The 17,634-nt window shown below is 39.7% G+C and overlaps 1 protein-coding gene across 1 annotated transcript in view; it reads left to right on the top strand.

Annotated features, from left to right (window-relative positions):
- Nucleotides 1-17,634, top strand: part of CSMD1 (CUB and Sushi multiple domains 1) — a 1,692,034-nt gene that overhangs the window by 1,116,357 nt on the left and 558,043 nt on the right. The window contains exon 12 of the mRNA XM_077812120.1: nt 5,822-5,934. Within this exon, the coding sequence (XP_077668246.1) occupies nt 5,822-5,934 (113 nt within the window). The remainder of the gene's footprint in view (nt 1-5,821; nt 5,935-17,634) is intronic.

Raw genomic sequence — 17,634 nt, 5'->3', positions numbered from 1 at the left:
GTCTATTGAAAAAAGCCACCTAAATGAACAAAATAGTTGGTCAAACTCTGCTAGATTATAGATTATTTACAAGCCATTCCAAAATGATTCCCAGTTCATGGATCGTTAGGACTCTCTAAACACCATCACACTCATCAAGATAGTCATTAAAATAAGAGATGTGAGCAAACTAGGTTTCATGTGCACACAAAGTATCTAAGAAATTCTTCACTCACTCAAAGTCAATTCATAAATCTCTTACAAAGCATCTGTTGCTCAGTCACAATTGTGATGGGCCCTGCAGAAAGTTCACACAGATAGAGGCTTTTCTTGAATGATACTTCACATGACACTGGCATAAAAATTCTTTTGTCTTTTATACTGGCATCCCAGCTCCCAGCATTAACACTACTCCTAGTCTTCTAATCCTTAGTGCCATGAAAACAGATTCTTATGAACTATCAGAATACTGAAGAGCAGTGATCACTACAGATGGAAATGCCCTTAGACTAAGCCTGAATCTGCACTGCAATAGGGCTCAAACCCCAGGTCCCAGTTGATTGTGTCTCAAACCCTCCGCCACCACAGGGTCCTAGGACCCAAAGTCTGAATCTGAGAGATGTGTGTACAAATGGAAAGGGTGTTTGGGCTCAAGACTGAATGTGAGCCTAAGTCTGTGCTTGTGCTTACCTTGCAGTACAGACATACCCTAAGGGGACTACATCTCATCTCTTATTACATGAGGACAATAGTTATTCCAAAACAGAATCATGCATGTCACTTGACTGGAAATCAGGGCCATCCATCTAGCCACCATATAAATTCAGAACTCCTTATCAAATTGCTGCATTGTGGTTATGATAGCTCTGACTATAATGTTGTCTATCTACATGATAAAGGAGAGCAAGATTAACCAGCAAGATGAACCAATGTTTACAAGGAATTTCTCCCTTTCTTCTCAAATATGTAGAAAAAAAATCCGCTAGAGTTCTCCATATCAAGTAATAAATCTGCCAATGTGTACACAAGAACAAATGGATATAAACGAGCCATCAACAAGTTCAGGCTCAAAATTAGGCAATGGTTTCTAACTATAAAAGGAGTGAAGTTCTGGGACAGTCTTCCAATGGAAGCAGTGTGGGGAAAAAAGCTAACTGGCTCCAAGACTGAGCTTAAGTTTATGGAGAAGATGGTATGATAGGACTACCTACAGTGGCATGTGGCCCATCGGTGACTGCCAGTAGCAAAAATCTCCAACACCTATGAGACACTAGATGGGGAGGGCTTTGAGTTACTGCAGAGAATATTTTCATGGGTATCTGCCTGGTGGGTGTTGCTCACATGCTCAGGGGCTAACTGATTGCCCTATTTCGGGTCAGGAAAGAATTTTCCCCGGCTCAGATTGGCAAAGAACTTTGGGTGTTTTTTGCCTTCCTCTGCAGCATGGGGCACAAGTCACTTGCAGATTTAAACTAGTATAAATGGTGAAATCTCTGTAACTTGAAATCTTTTAATCATGATTTGAGGACTTCAGTAACTCAGACAGAGATTAGGGGTCTATTTCAGGAGAGGGTGGGTGAGTTTTGTGGCCTGCAATGTGCAGGAGTTCAGACTAGATTATCATGATTGTCCCTTCTGACCTTAAAGTGTATGAGTTTATAAATACATATAAAAGCAGATAGACTCATTGCCAAATGTATCAGTCAGAATGGAGCATATATAATCTTATCACATAAAGGAAAAAAAAATCAGAAACTCATTCATGGACAATGAGAGAACACCAGAAGACTGCATTTGAATTTTTTTGTGGGGGGAAATAGGAGCTATCTATGCCTTATCTGAGTTGTTGATGAAAGCATTTCTCTTCAGCCCAACTCTTAACCAGGATGCTTTGGAAAATCAAGAACCAACTACACTAACTGAATATATTACAGGATATTAGTTGAAACTTTGCAGTTATCCAGAAATGACTCCAACAGGAATCCCTGTTTTCCAGAAGATGACAAAAATCCAATCGTCACTGGTCAGAGAAATCATTTAGAGAAAATGCAACCAAAATAAAACAGATTTTACAATTCCTTCAAAATTCCATTTCTATAATTAGAAATAAGACTAGTTTTCTGAAGATCTGCCTTTCAGCAATAACCAGCTGTGACCGGGGTCCCAGTGGAGGCCAGCTGAGGTCTCTCAATTAGGGTGAACTGCAAAGAGTGGGGCAGATAAGCCCCAAAACTGATGGATATTTTCAATACTTAGATTTACCAAGCCAGCAGAAAACAGCTTCTTTATTACCTCACTGGTTTCCAGAAGACAAAAACACAGTTCCCTTGAATGAACCCTGCCTCAGGACTCCATTCAGGTACCCAAGACAAATATGATGAAGATTTCTGAAAATCTTATTTCATCATATAAAAGAAAAGGTTCTACCAATCCCAAAAAATCAGACACATTATCTCCTAGGTTATTGATTATTCCAGATCTTACCCAAATACACACTTACACCAATTATTATTAACTAAACTAAAATTTATTTAAAAAGAAAAGAAAGAGAGAGAGTATGGTTAAAAGATCAATATACATACAGACATGAGTTCAATTCTTGACGATCAGATTCATAGCAGAGATGGTGAGCTTTGTAGTTGCAAAGAGTTCCTTTAGAATTTAGTCCATAGGCTATAGTCCAACGTCCAATATCACCTTCAGGGAGTACCAGCATAACTGGGACCTCAATCTGATGACTCAAACTTCCCCTGATGAAGCTTAAGCAGATCTGAGATACAAAGGTTTGGGACCCAAACATCTTTTATACAATTTCAAACCTTCTTTGACAGTTTGTAGTCCCTCTGGAAACAAAAGGTAATTAGGGTGATTTTGAAGAAGGTCCATCACTGGTACTTAGCTATACAAATTAACATAAGGCAATTGCCTGTTCCTTCACCATTCACAGATGATTTGCTATACATTTCAAACAGAGATGAATACAGCGATATCCCATGTTTATAATTCATTTAAATGCCAGGATGTCATTTTGATCTCTGAATTAACAGAATACAGCACAAAGAGGGATTGTTGGTTACATTGTTGACCACTCCCCATATATATGTAAATACACAAAAACATAAACATTATCTCCCCTTATGTCTTTAAGGGTTGGATTTGAGTAATTTATTTTGCAGGATGCTTAACCCTTTCTGGCCAGGAGTCATACCAGCATAATGGGATCAGGCAGACTAAGTGGCACCTCTTCTCATCCTCAGTTTTTGGGCAATGCCTCCCTTCAGTGAGAAACCAGATAGCAGATTCCCCTCTGAAACCTTTAAATGGGTCCTGGGAGTTCACTGCCTTAATGGAAATTTCACTTGTTTGTTGTAGAGATGAATTCAGTATGATAGATATGTTTGAATAAAAAAAAAAACATTTTTGAAGCTATTCATTTATTCTGTGCTAAAATAAAGAAGAAAAAACACCTTCAGAAGCAAAGGCAATTTTTAGCTGTTTCTAATAAATGTTTAACTTCTCCTTCAAAAATATTTATCCTTCCCATGCCCCACCAAGGTCTCCGCTTCCAGACCAACAGTGATTCTGTATCTAATATATTTATTAGTATTTTTGCAACTTTGGGAAAATCCCAAAAGATCCCAGGAGTAGGAGCTTACCCCATTGCTAAAAGCATGATTGCTCTGGTTCTGCCTTCTAGTCTCCACAAAGACAGTGTACCTAAAGTAGCTTTGGAAGACATGGATGCTAGGAGACAATAAATGATCAGGTAAGGCAAAATATGTTTTAAATGTGCTAATCACAAAATCTGCACACAAACATCGGTTATAACAACACATAAATTAAAATATAACTGACTTCACAAATTTATTTTGAAATTAAAATGGCAAAGCCAAGTGGATATGGTTTCTAATATTTCCAAAAAGTCACGCAATTTGGGATTTGGCAGATCAGCAAGGGAAGTAATTTGAAGAGCCAAAGCCCTAAATCATTTCAACAATTCTCTCTCTGCAAACCCCTAAGAGGTCAAATAATCTGGGGAATATTAGTAAGAGAGCTGTCATGATGAATCACAAGGAGAGAGGAGATCTCTGGAAAGTTAGGATTGATGGTACAGGTAAGGGGAAATTGGGGAAGTATGAAACCCAGTGCTTGAGGATGCCACAGACAGAGCCAAATATTACAGGGGCCTCAACCCAGCCTCTAATTCTGTAGGTACATTTTTACATCCTCAGTAAACTGCCAGCACAAATAGTTCTGTTTGAGATGACAGTCTACCTGATTTGCCTGTAAAATCAGGGATCTAAATGTTAGCATTTCCACCTATAAGCCCTCCCCTTCAGATAATAACATGCATAAAATTAGAATTAATTTTAAAAATCAGGCACAACTTTTTTTTTTTTAAAGCTATGGAACTAATGTACTGGAGGATCCTTTGAGGAGCATTTGGATTTTTGCCTAATTTCAGTTATCTTATTTAGCTTTTCCTTCAGGTTTTTGTGCTTTCCATGTAAATTTGCTGACGTTCCTCTATTCCACATATAATTTCAGATGTTCTAATAATTAATATCCAAGTGGAGTCAAGCTGAAATAATAGAAACTGGTCAAAAATGATTTATTTGGTTGCTTTAGCCTGTTCTTTTTCACAAAATGTACATGAATAGATTTTTATTTTTACAAATTTGTTCATTATGAATTGTTTGTTCAATGAATAGTTTTCAAGAACTTATTTGAGCTATGGATTGTCTGAATAGTTCAGGCTGCCTATTCAGTTCTGTTTCTGGTTGAAATGAATTTGATTTCTAGGTTAAATAAATCTCAGCTGTGGATCCAAACTTGCTATCACATGTACAAAACTGTATTGTTTACTGTATTTGCTGAAAAGCAAACAATACAGAGAGTGAACAGACTGAATCAAAACCAATTTTTAATTCAGCAACAGTTCATGTACAAGCTTTATGCCATTCAACCAGCTCTGTATACAATACATTGTACTTGAATATTGACCTTCATTTAAACCTCGATTGTGACAAATATATTGAGCCAAATCCAGGACTGACATAGACAGCTGCATTTCCATTGAAGTCAATTTGTCCCATTATGTTTTTGAAATTAGTTTTTCAGTGAGGACTCCCCTTGACAAACTATCTCTGCCATTCCAAAAATATAAACTAAAAATAAAATATGTTTTGATGAAACTTTGAGGGTTCTTTATTCCCTGCTTGATTACTTAGAATTTGCCATTTTCCCCATATTTTGTTGAAATTTTGTCAAATGGTTCTGTTCACCATTTTTATATATTATGGATATTTAGATAATCTCCATTAAGATTTACTAAGCAAAAGCTATTTATGACTGTAGTTCAGTTTCAATAATACATTTTCCCCATTCCAATTCTGAAGTCTTTCATTTTAACTCTGCAACAAAAGTTTCTTGGTATGCAGTCTTCCCTGTTTTGAGAAGAATTTTAGTTCCTTAGAGGATACTTGCCTTTTTTATTGTTACACTGAAGTGTTCAAGACTAGGTATGTGTAGTAGCTTACTGAAAAACAGCACGTCATGCCACAAAATTTCACTGTTCTACTTATTGTATGTTGCATTAAAGCAGTTGCCATTAAAATGTCTACATTTGCTGACAGTTATCACACATTGCTATCTGAAATACCAGTTATTTCCTAAAAATGGAGACTAGTGTGAATTAACTACTGCCGAATGTGGACATTTTAGAACAGTAGTATAATGTAATGTAATTGTTTAAATATCATTTTAACATCAAAATATATTTTCTGTTCATCTATGTCACCCATGCAACTAGAAATGACATTGTGGTTTATCCTATCTGCAGACTTACTGGCTCTAGTGTTCCTGATCTTATTGTGAGCATGAGCAACCAGATGTGGCTACATTTGCAATCTGATGACAGCATTGGCTCACCAGGATTCAAAGCTGTCTATCAAGGTATGAACCAAAGTAAATTAACTCATTTACATTCATAATCTAGGATCCTTTGATACACAACAAAACATATATGTATTTATATGTACTTTAAATGTGTGTTCGTTTTGTATAACAAGGCAGCCTGTCAGTGGTAGACCAATGGACTAATAGCTAGTGCAGGGGTGGCTCCAGCCGCTTCCTTGTAGAGGGCTGAAGGGGCCAGACACAAAATTGGAGGGCTGTGCCACCCCATGCCACGAGACCCTGCCCTCTCCATGCCCCACCCTCTGGCCAGGTCAGAGGCTAAAAGCCATAGTCGGGCGGTGCAGGGCACTGGCTGCTTGCAGCTGGTAAGAGCTGCCCCGGTTGGGGACTGCAGATACTACACATGCCCTGGGCGGTACGCCCCAGCAGGCAGGTACACAGGCCAGGGACTGCTCTCAGGAACCCCAGCCTCCTGCCTGGGCTGACTTCTCCACTGTTGCTGGAGCTGCTCTGCCATCAGAGCTGGGCAGCTAGAGAATGGCAGTTGCTACAGGGGGGCTAAGGCAAATTTTGGGGTGACTATAGCCCCTACAAGCCCCCACCTCAGCATTGCCCCATGTCTAGTGTTAAGCAATGCCTCACTGAAAATGTTGGTTCAGAATGGCTGAGAATGGGGTTGTTATAAAAGTGAAAGCCAAAACTTTCTTACTTATGTGGCTTTAAAATGAATGGAAGCTGTAGATCTACATCACTTTTGAAAATCACAGCACTTTTATTTAGGTTCTGAAGTACAGAATTAATTGCTTAACTTTGGATACCTAAGTTTGCAAATATTGGTTAGTATTACCAAGAATTATCAAAAGAGAGTTGGGAGGGGTGAAGCATTCGTATTGTTTTCATACAACATAGAGGCTCTTTTCAGATTTAACCAAATTTATACCTGCCATGTAAGCTACAGAATGAATGCATTTATTGTGGCTGTCAGTGAAAGAAAGGCCAGCATATATGGGGGGAAATATGGTCCAGAATAAAGAAGTTATGGAAATTCTTAAACCCTCTACTTAGCTAAATTTATTCTGCTACTACGTCAAGCAAATGAGGGCCTGTAATGGGTGCACTCAACCCTTGTGAGTGCCCCCTGGGCCAAGTGGGTATACCTGCGCGCACTCGCTCTCTCAGATTGTCCCTGCTCTGGGAAAGAGCAGCGCCCCAGGGGTCTCTCCCTAGAGACAATGTTTTCGCCCTCTTGGACTTCCTGGCTGCAGCTCTCCAGCTGGGCCATGATAGTTCAGTTCCCCCTCTGGGGTCCTTAATGTCCAGACCACTTCCCTCCAGGGGCTAATCAGGGGTGGGGAGGGAACCGGGTCCACCTGGTACTCCAGGTCCCAGCCCAGGGACCCTGTAGAGAGCAGCCGTCTGCTGTGTGCCTTTAATTATATTGCACGGCTTCTCTAATTCCCTGGTTTCAGAGTAACAGCCGTGTTAGTCTGTATTCGCAAAAAGAAAAGGAGTACTTGTGGCACCTTAGAGACTAACCAATTTATTTGAGCATAAGCTTTCGTGAGCTACAGCTCACTTCATCGGATGCATACTGTGGAAAGTATAGAAGATCTTTTTATATACACAAAGCATGAAAAATGGGTGTTTACCACTACAAAAGGTTTTCTCTCCCCCCACCCCACTCTCCTGCTGGTAATAGCTTATCTGAGTGATCACTTTAGATAAGCTATTACCAGCAGGAGAGTGCGGTGGGGGGAGAAAAAACCTTTTGTAGTGGTAAACACCCATTTTTTCATGCTTTCTGTGTATAAAAAGATCTTCTATACTTTCCACAGTATGCATCCGATGAAGTGAGCTGTAGCTCACGAAAGCTTATGCTCAAAAAAATTGGTTAGTCTCTAAGGTGCCACAAGTACTCCTTTTCTAATTCCCTGGGCCACTTCCTGGTGGCCCCATGCCATTTTCACCCTTACCTCAGGGGCTTGTCCAAATGGAGTCCCAGCAACCAGCTCAGGGATCCTTCTGGCAGCGCTGCCCTGTCTGGGGTTCTGTAGCTCTGTCAGCCAGCCACACACCATCCACACTCCTACAGCTCCAGCAAGGAACTGAACTATTTCTGGTCCTGCAGCTCTACTTATACCAGGCTGCTGGACCCCAGTTGGCTTTGTCCCACACAGCCACATTAGGCAGCCTGGAGGACCTCTCTACTGCCTTTTTTTGCGGGGGGCAGGGTGTGGGAGGGGTCCTCAGAGGGTCTGGTATACCCCGTCACAGGACCTCTGTAACATAAGCCTTTATAACTATCTGTTTATGGACTTCAGTAATACCAGACTATGAGGCTTCTGATATATCAATTGGGTTGTTACACTCTGGCCATAAATATATAACCTGGTATTAATATACAGCAGGTATTATTTCAGAATGAACACTTTTTATGATAATTGCAGCTCAAATTTTGCAGCTTAGAACAGATCTTAAAAAGTGGTATAATGCTTGATTTATTCCTGTTAGTTTAGTTTACCTTAAGGACAAGAGACAGTTACTGGTATCATTAGTGATTTCTTTAAGAGGAGCATTCTCGGTATGTCAAGCAAATTGTTCCTATCTGATAGTTACTTTGTCAAAGTTATTTTTAAGAGCTTTTCAAGCTCTTATCCGAGCCTGCCTTTAGCTATTTAAAAAGGATTACTGGACAGTCGTTATTTCTTCTTCAAGCTGAATACTACCACTAATGGCATGTGATGCTCTGGTGCCTCATAGCCTTGGGTACTTTTTGGAAATCAGTGCACATTGGAACAACATAACTGACCTCTCAAGACACCAGAAATTTGGATCCAAGTTTACAAGAGGTCATGTGGCCTCCGATGTCCTCTGTTTCTTTATTTCTGAAGCTAGTTCCAAGTGCAGGATCTTTTGTTCTGTCCCAGGCTTTTCTGTTTTACAATTATTAATATTGTTAGTAGTGTTAATAATGTTGAATCAGGGTCCTGTTCCTGTGCAGAATCAGAATAGGCCTCCTGAGTAGGCTCTTTGGAGGATATAATGTATCTGGTCCTGGAGTTTCTCCAGCACTGTGGAAGTTGGGTCCATTATCTGAGTCTGTTGGTGTTAGGGCAACCTCCATGCTGAGAGTTTTAATGGTGCCTGGTTTTGCCTGGAACCAACACTAGTGTGTCTGGCATGTTTCCCTCTGTGCCAGAGGCAGCCTTGATACTGGGGAATCCTTCATCTCTGCACTAACCTCTCCTAACTCTTTTTAGATTACCCCCATTTTAATCCACGAATGAGGTGACAATATTGGCAGGAACTTCCGCTTCAGAAGTCTGTTATTTTTCATCTCTCACAAAGGGGTCTAGAAGGGGTCTTCTTCTATCACCACCATTTGTGAAACCAGTCCTTTCTCTTCATGATCGGTCAGCATACATGACAACTTGTCTGAATTGGATGGTGATAAAGCAGGGGCTGATGTCAATTAATTTGCTACACTGCAAGAAGCTTAATGTTTTCTGCTTCTCTTGATCACACATCATGCCTGTGTCAGTGTCATTGTCTGACAACTACAGACCATTTCTGAAATAGTCAATTTGGATAGCTGAGACACACAGTTCAAGAAGAGACTCACTGTTTCTTTGGAGATCAAAGAAAAGGGGAGGGTAACTTTTTCTATCAATGAAGAGCTGCTGCATGCTGTTAGAGATCATAGAATCATAGCAGAATAGAGTTGGAAGAGACCTCAGGAAGTCATCTAGTCCAACCCCCTGCTCAAAGCAGGACCAACCCCAACTAAATCATCCTAGCCAGGGCTTTGTCAAGCCAGGCCTTAAAAACCTATAAGGAATGAGATTCCACCACCTCCTTAGGTAACCCAGACCAGTGTTTCACCACTCTCCTAGTGAAATATTTTTTTCCTAATATCAAACCTAGACCCTCCCTCCCCCCCGCAACTTGAAACCATTGCTCCTTGTTCTGTCATCTGCCACCACCAAGAACAGCCTAGATCCATCATCTTTGGAACCCCCCTTTAGGTAGTTGAAGGCTGCTATCAAATCCCCCCTCACTCTTCTCTTCTGCAGACGAAATAAGCCTAGTTCCCTCAGCCTCTCCTCATAAGTCATATTCCTCAACCCCCTAATCATTTTTGTTGCCCTTCACTGGACTCTCTCCATTTTTTTCACATCCTTTCTGTAGTGGGGGGCCCAAAACTGGATTCAGTACTCCAGATGTGGCCTCACCAGTGCCAAATAGAGGGGAATAATCACTTCCCTCGATCTGCTGGCAATGCTCCTATTAATGCAGACTCCTCTGTTGGCTTCTCCTCTGTTTGCAGCTCACTCGATTTGCAACTGGCTGATTTTTTTATAAGGCTGCTGGCTCAAAGCAGTTGCCCTGGCTCAAAGCCTTCCCTCCAATCAATCATTTAAGGCCCACCATAGCTCCTCTCAGACAGTTTCCAGGTAAACTACCTCTGTTGTCTTCTCCTCTGTTCACAGAGATATCACACCTAATCCATAATCTGCATCTTCTATCACCTGGGCAACTGATCACTTAGATCAGATGCAACAGCAGAGAGTTTGGTGTTCTTTACACATTTGACTTTTTCTTCTCCACTCTCACTGGCTAGTGACAAAACTGAGGTCTCCATGGTTGTTCACTTTTCTCCATCTAACAAAGGCTTTCAACAGAAAAAATGTATTTCTCAGATACATTGAGTAGTCTTATTTATTCTCTGGTCATTGAGGCCCAAATCTGTTCTAGCTTTTGGACTCTCACCATCTCCTTGATAAGCAAAATAAGATGGTGGAAAGCATCCTTTCTGAAGGCCTCATAATTTTTAAATGTATATTGTGTGGTACTTCAGATATGTCTGCATGAACTGTGGGATATGGCTTGTCTGTACTAATTTAAAGCAAAATGGAAATATGCATTTGATGTCGAGAGCTTTTAAAAAAATAGATACATAGCAAGACTGATTAGCATCTGCAGAAGATGGAGGAAGAGACCAAGTTTACTGCTCTGTTGTTGGGGATGACCCAAACTAGTTAAAGAGAAGTAACCATGCTTCATCAATTTGCAGCAGCTTCTGTTTCTTTTAATCTACTACTACTACAGAAGTCTCAAGTGTAACAGCAACAAAATAGGAAAGTTAAGTTAATCATTTTAAGCTGAGATTTGCTTAAAGGATTGTTTAGCTGTGCATTAAACTTGTGCACCTAATGAGCTCAGTGCTTTCCTGAGGGCATAGTCCTGACCTCTATTTCACTTATGTCCATTTCTTCACATTCCTTTGCACACCATTTTGTCTCTTTCCCTGTGGCATGAGGTAGAATTATTACAGATTCTTGGGTATTGAAGATAATACAGTATGAATACATGGTCCAGTTTTACTCATAATGGAAATAGCAACTCTGCTCAAAAATGGATTTCCTTCTGGCCTGGAAATCTATGACTCTCTTAAGGTTAGAAGTCCTGGGGCATAGAAAAGGACTTTTGTTGATACTTCCTCAGCCCCCCAAAAAGATGTCCCATCAAGAACATGAAAAAAAATTAATTCCACATTCTGATTTTATATCACTTTGCCTTCCATGTGAGATTGCTTCAAGGTTCCTGACTTAGAGAGGTGAATTTTTGCTGTATCTGTCCATCTTATCAAATATCTTTATTTCTTTGTGGGTTACAGCCACTGCTACTATACAAGGCTGTTCTCTGGCTTTCCTGCAGAACCAAAGTTATTCCCCCTGGATGTGTGATAATAATGGCTGTATTGCTCAGACATCTGGGAATACACTGTCATATTGATAATGTTATCTCTAGATCTTCTGACTCAAGAAGATGGTCTTACTCTACATCTTAATCCTGAGTTATTCCACCTGGGTCCTCAGGGCATGGGATGTTAAAAATATCTTGATTTAATGTGCCCTGTGGTAATTCAGTGTATATCGTTGCAATCCATGGAAATATCTAGTTTGAACTGATACCTAGATATGTAAAAGTCTTCTTTGATGGCAACATCTAACCTGTTTTTATTGTCTACTCCAATGTCATCAATATTGGACTGTTTACAGGAAATCTTTCAGCTTCTCTTTGTCATTGATCAAAGACACCTATCTGCCATCTCAGCATACCAGCCTCTTGATGATAAGTGTAAAATCTTCAACCACGACTCTGTCAGAAGAGTCTTCAAAGATTCTGCTTAACGTTTTTCCACCAATCAAAGAACCTGTTCCAGCAGAGAGTCTCATTTCATTGGTGACAAAGTTAATTGATTACCCACTTTGAGCCTTTATGGGACTTCCCTTTACTTTGCTGGTCACCAAAGACAGCCTTTTTGATCAGTTACCTCTGAGAGAGAGGAGAACTGCAGACTTTGATGGCTCATCTTCCCATCACAATGTTCCAGAGGGACAAAGTTGCCTGCATCCTTATTTGAAATTTTTACTCAAAACAGTGTCTGAGTTTTACTTAAATCAGACCACGAATCTTCAAATTTTCTTTCCAAAGACTTACGAGCTCCCAGATGAATCTTGACTCCGTAATCTAGAAATGAAGATGAATTCCAGGTCTATTTGGCTAAAACTAAGGTATTTAGGAAGTCTCTTGGATAATTTGTAGTTTATAGAGAAGAATGTAAAGGAAAATGTCATTTCTGTCCCAATCCTTTCAGAGTGGATTAGATTATGTATTCAAACATGTGATAGTTTATTTAAGATACCAATACATGATGGATTTGCTGTTCATTCCACTAGGCCTAGGGTACTGCTCAGGCTTGCCTTCACAACATTTTCATATCAGAAATATATAATGCTGCTACATACAATATTATACACAGTCTTATTGAACCCTACTGTCTCCATTTGGCATCCAGGGTTAATGCTAGCTTTGAGAAGGCAGTTTTGTTTAATTAGAACTCTCCAGCCCACTTTCCTGGTGGTTCTACTCCTAATTAAACTTCCACAAATGGGAATATGCAAATATAATATCACAGAAGAAAAATATATTAGACACCAATAACTAGCTCTTCAAGAGAGTTGCTTCTACATATTTCCTGTACCTGCCCACATCTTCCTTTTATTCAGTTATATTCTCCTAGGATTCTGGGTCTTAATGGGTGGAACTGATGAGATAGAGCACAACTCAGCCCTGTATACCCTCAGGTCAAACATTTGGTGTCTTATGCAGTTGCAAAAGGCATTGTTTTTTTAAAAGGTTTCTTAAGTTCAGCTATGTTACAGGGCAGTTTCTCACACATGTGAATATGTAGTAGCATTTCTCGTCAAAGAACTATGGTTGCTGGTAAATCTTTTAAATACACAGGAATGATGTAGATCCCATACCATAACAGCTGATGTAACCTGTGGAATAGAAGATAGTACAGTCAACACTGAAATTGGAGTTGGCATGCTCACTCAAAAGGGCCAATGGAGGCTTTGTTTTTTATAAAAAGGATTAATATATAGCTGTATTGATATTACTTTCCAGTCGCATAATCAAGTGGCATGATTAGAAAGACAAAAAATACAACTGTCTTGTTTATGATATAAGTGAAATGATAAAAACCGTCCATGATATAGGGTACTTTGTTTGAGAGGCAATGTGAAAATGCTGATATGGGAAAAAATGCTTGGGGTGGGGGGAAGAGGTCTTATATTTCAAGACCTATAAAAGAAGGCTTGTAAATAACTGCAATAGTTTCAATTGTTCTCATTCCTACTAAATTCCCACAATGAGACCTTGTTACTGAACTTTGATTTTTCTTTTTGTTTTATTTATTTGTGCAATATTTAAATAAAGTAGTACATTCCCTGTGGTTGCATTCCTAGGAACCTATTTAATAGAATTTGAAAAATGGAGATGACTGATATGTGGAAGCTACTTCTAGAAATGGCTGTAAGCATGAAAGTAATTTCCCACATTGATTTCCAAATTTTACTTATTAAAAAGGCATAAAAGTTGTGCAGACACTGCACAAGATTCCATATGTCAAAGATTGATATGACTATGCAGAAACCTTTAAAGTAAGTCAGATGTGCTTTTCTTTCAGAAAATACAAGAAGCTAATGTTTAGTTCTTTACACATTTAGTATGCTTGTCAACAAAGGTCCAGAGTACAAATACTATTTCTTTAGACAGATACGTGCTGTATATTTTGGTTACCTTTTCAGGTAACCCTACATTTGTGACATTTTCTCAACAAATTACATTTCCACTAACCTGCTCCTTTTCAATAGCTTACATTTCATTTGAGATAATATGGAGAAATTGTGCTCGGGTTAAAGCTGGGGGGAGCTGTGTATAAAAGTGGAAAGGATCACCTTTTGGATACAATATCATTATTTTATTACCTTATTGGGTTAGTTGCTTTCAATATATTATTATATTATAATTATTTGTGGCAGCTTTATTTTCTTAAAAATTATCAGGAACTGAGTGCTGCCCCTTATGTTTTAGCAAGTATCTAATTTTCATGTTAAACACAATACTGCTTTATTTTGAAAATGATATTGTAAGGGTAATCTTCAGTGTCTCTGCCTATGTAGTTGAAAGTAGAGCTCTTTGTACTGGTTGTCTATGTCTTGTTGTTTAAAAAAGTCCTTATAGAATTAAAAAAATACAAATAAACCCAAACCCCAAAAGATCTAAATTTATCGAATCTTTGGTTAAACAAATACTATTTTATCAGTGCTAATAAAGAGATTTTTTTAAAAGAGGATTTCGAAATGTCTAGGAATGAAGTTAAAAAGAAAAAAAAATCCTGTTCCTGTAAGCTGAACAGTTGATGAAGCCCCTGCATCACCCGATCACGAATATTCTTGGTTATTGTTTTTTAGTAAATTTTATTCATTATAGAAGAATAAGGTTGTATCTTAGGTTACTGCCCCTAAACTCTGTAGTTTTTGTACCTGAAAATCTTCTCCTCACAGACAAGAGAATGGTTCTTTCTGACCAGATTCTGAGTTACAGTTCACAGGGCAAAGACTTAAATATATTCTGTTATTCTAGAACTACATCATGATACTGAGGTTACAGAAAATATCTAAAAGCCTTGGTTAAAATCCTTGTTGTGTTGTAGTCAATGGCAAAACTCTCTGACTTCAGTAGGAGCAGGATTTCACCCCACAGACTGCTATAAGTAAAAAAAACAAAAACAAAAAACTATTAGGTTTTGTTGCTAAAGCAGATGCCTTTTTATGTGTTGCAGGGTGATAGTAATCAATAATATTTTCTATTTGTAACAGCCATGAATTTATGATAAAACTTTGGAGTAGCTTATCAAAATGATACACGATGAAGCGAGCTGTAGCTCACGAAAGCTTATGCTCTAATAATTTGTTAGTCTCTAAGGTGCCACAAGTACTCCTTTTCTTTTTACGTATACAGACTAACACGTCTGCTACTCTGAAACTTCTCAACTTCCACTGAAGTTCCATTGTCTTCAAGAGCAGTTGAGTATTCTTAACATCACACAGGATCTATAGGAAATATCACTATATACAGAAAAGTAGTATGTTTTTCAGAATTTAGTATGGCATTTTAGAAGGAAATTATTTGGAGACATTTTTAATACAAACCACCCCCAAAAATAACAGTCTAAAATTCACTCACTTCTTAGAAAGATCCTTTTGAAATGTTCAGTTTAAATTCATCACGCTCATTGACAAAGTACATTTTTTTCAAATGATATTGTGTATGTTTTACCATAGCTGTTTAACTTTTAGCAGAGGGTAAACTAAAGGAATTTTTCCTTTTGATCTGCTGCGGTGCAGTAAAAACAGGGCCTTGTGTCAGACACACTTAAGAATTTGTTGAGTAAAATGCTATAGTTTTAGAACACATGTCCACAGTGTTATAGGATGTTCTTACTCAGGGCCGTCCCTAGGGGGTGCAGAGCCCGGGGCATAGGCACCAAGTTTCTAATCTGCTGCGGGGTGCAGCTCTGGCCAGGCCCTGATTCCACTCCACCCCTTCCCCCAACGCCCCACCCCACCCTGCTTCTTCCCACCGCTGCTCTGCCCCCACCCCACCTCTTCCCGCCCTGCCTCTTCCCACTCCATCCCGCTTCTTCCCTGCCCAGTTCCGCCCCTTCCCCCGAGCATATTGCACCCTTGTTCTCCCTCCCCCCCAGCGCCTCCTGACTCCACAAAACATCTGCTCTGAGGCAGGCACTAGGCGCTGAGAGGAAGGGGGAGGTGCTGATAGGCCAAGGGATGGCTCTGTCCTTACTGGAGTACCCTCTTCCAGCAATCACTTAGACTCAGTTTCCCAGATGATGTTCCACAGCTCTGCCCACCTTTCAACACCTTCTGAGTTGCAGAGACATAGCTCTCAGGCTATTTCCTTTACAGTTCTATCCATTCTAGGACACTCAAAGTCCAAAAAAAGTATAAAGCAATATAAGCTCTTCACATTCCTCTGGGATATCTGCTGGTACCAGTCTGACCCTGGTCCTGGTCCTGGCCAGCCTTCTCTCCTACAGTGAGAGCTCCACATCTGCTCTATCTGCTCCTTCCAGCTGAGTAGGGCTTTTCTCTTTAAGCATCTCCCTGGAACTGCTCCCTGCTGAAGGTCTCTTAATTTGGACTAATAGGCCTTCAGTAACCCATTAACCCCTGCCTGTTTTCTGTGCTCCATATACACAGATTATTTTCCTACAGACAGAGAAAGTATACTATATTGAACTTTTGGCTTAGAATGAGCAGGAATTAATTTTGACTATACTGCAGCAAAGATAGTATATGAATAATTTTGAGTGATATGCTGGAAAAGCTGCCAAAAGAATAATTCAATAGAATAGAGCTCAGTAACAATATTATATTTAAACTATACAGTGCCAAAGTCACTGGAAACAAGGAGATGGGATGACAGATGTTAATTAGCCTTCTTACTAAGAATACTGTGAGAGAGAAGGAAAAAGAAGCGTCTTGCAAGTCCATTTTATATTATGCACCAAAACATTAAAATAACATTGTGGGTCCAAAGTCAAGCATTCAAAAGTCATAGCAGTCAATTTATATATACTACACACAACAAAAAGAATCTTCGAAACTTTATTTAAACTGAAAAGTCATAACATTCTAGAATTTAGCCCCCTTTTGTGCATGCAGTCTTTAAATACACGATCGGTCCGTGCTGCCTCCCTCCTCTCCCCTGGACCTCTGCCTCATTCAGCACACAGGATGGACAAAGCTCAGGGAATGAGGCAGTTCAATAGTTTTATCCTCATCATTCAATGTGTGGTCCTTGCCTTATTTGCTGCACATCATCTTTCACTGTATGTGGGGTCTATTCAAAAGCATTCATCACCATAGTGACCTTGGATATGTCTACACAGCAAAGAAAAACCTGCAGCTGGCCCATGTCAGCCAACTCGGGCTCACTGGGCTTGGGCTGAGGGGTTGTTTCATTGCTGTATAGACTTCTGGGCTCAGGCTAGAGCCCGAGCTCTAGGACCCTGAAGGGTGGGAGGGTCCCAGAGCTCAAGCTCCAGCCCAATCCCAGAAGTCTACACATCAATGAAACAGTCCTGCAGCGCAAGTCTGAGTTAGCTGGCACAGGCCAGTTGTGGGTTTTTCTTTGCTGTGTAGACATATCCTTTGTGTTCCACAATATTAATGAATGTATTCCCCTGTGAGACAAAAAAGTATTATTCTCCCCATTTTACAGATGGGAAAACTAGAACAAAGATAGTTCCTGAGCACACGTTTTCTCAGTGTGAACATCAGTATTACAACTCAAGACAAC

The sequence above is a fragment of the Eretmochelys imbricata genome, chromosome 3, assembly GCF_965152235.1.
Source record: "Eretmochelys imbricata isolate rEreImb1 chromosome 3, rEreImb1.hap1, whole genome shotgun sequence".
Lineage (NCBI taxonomy): Eukaryota > Metazoa > Chordata > Testudines > Cheloniidae > Eretmochelys > Eretmochelys imbricata.
Note: the sequence above shows the minus strand (reverse complement) of the source record. Positions and strands in the feature narration are given on the sequence as shown.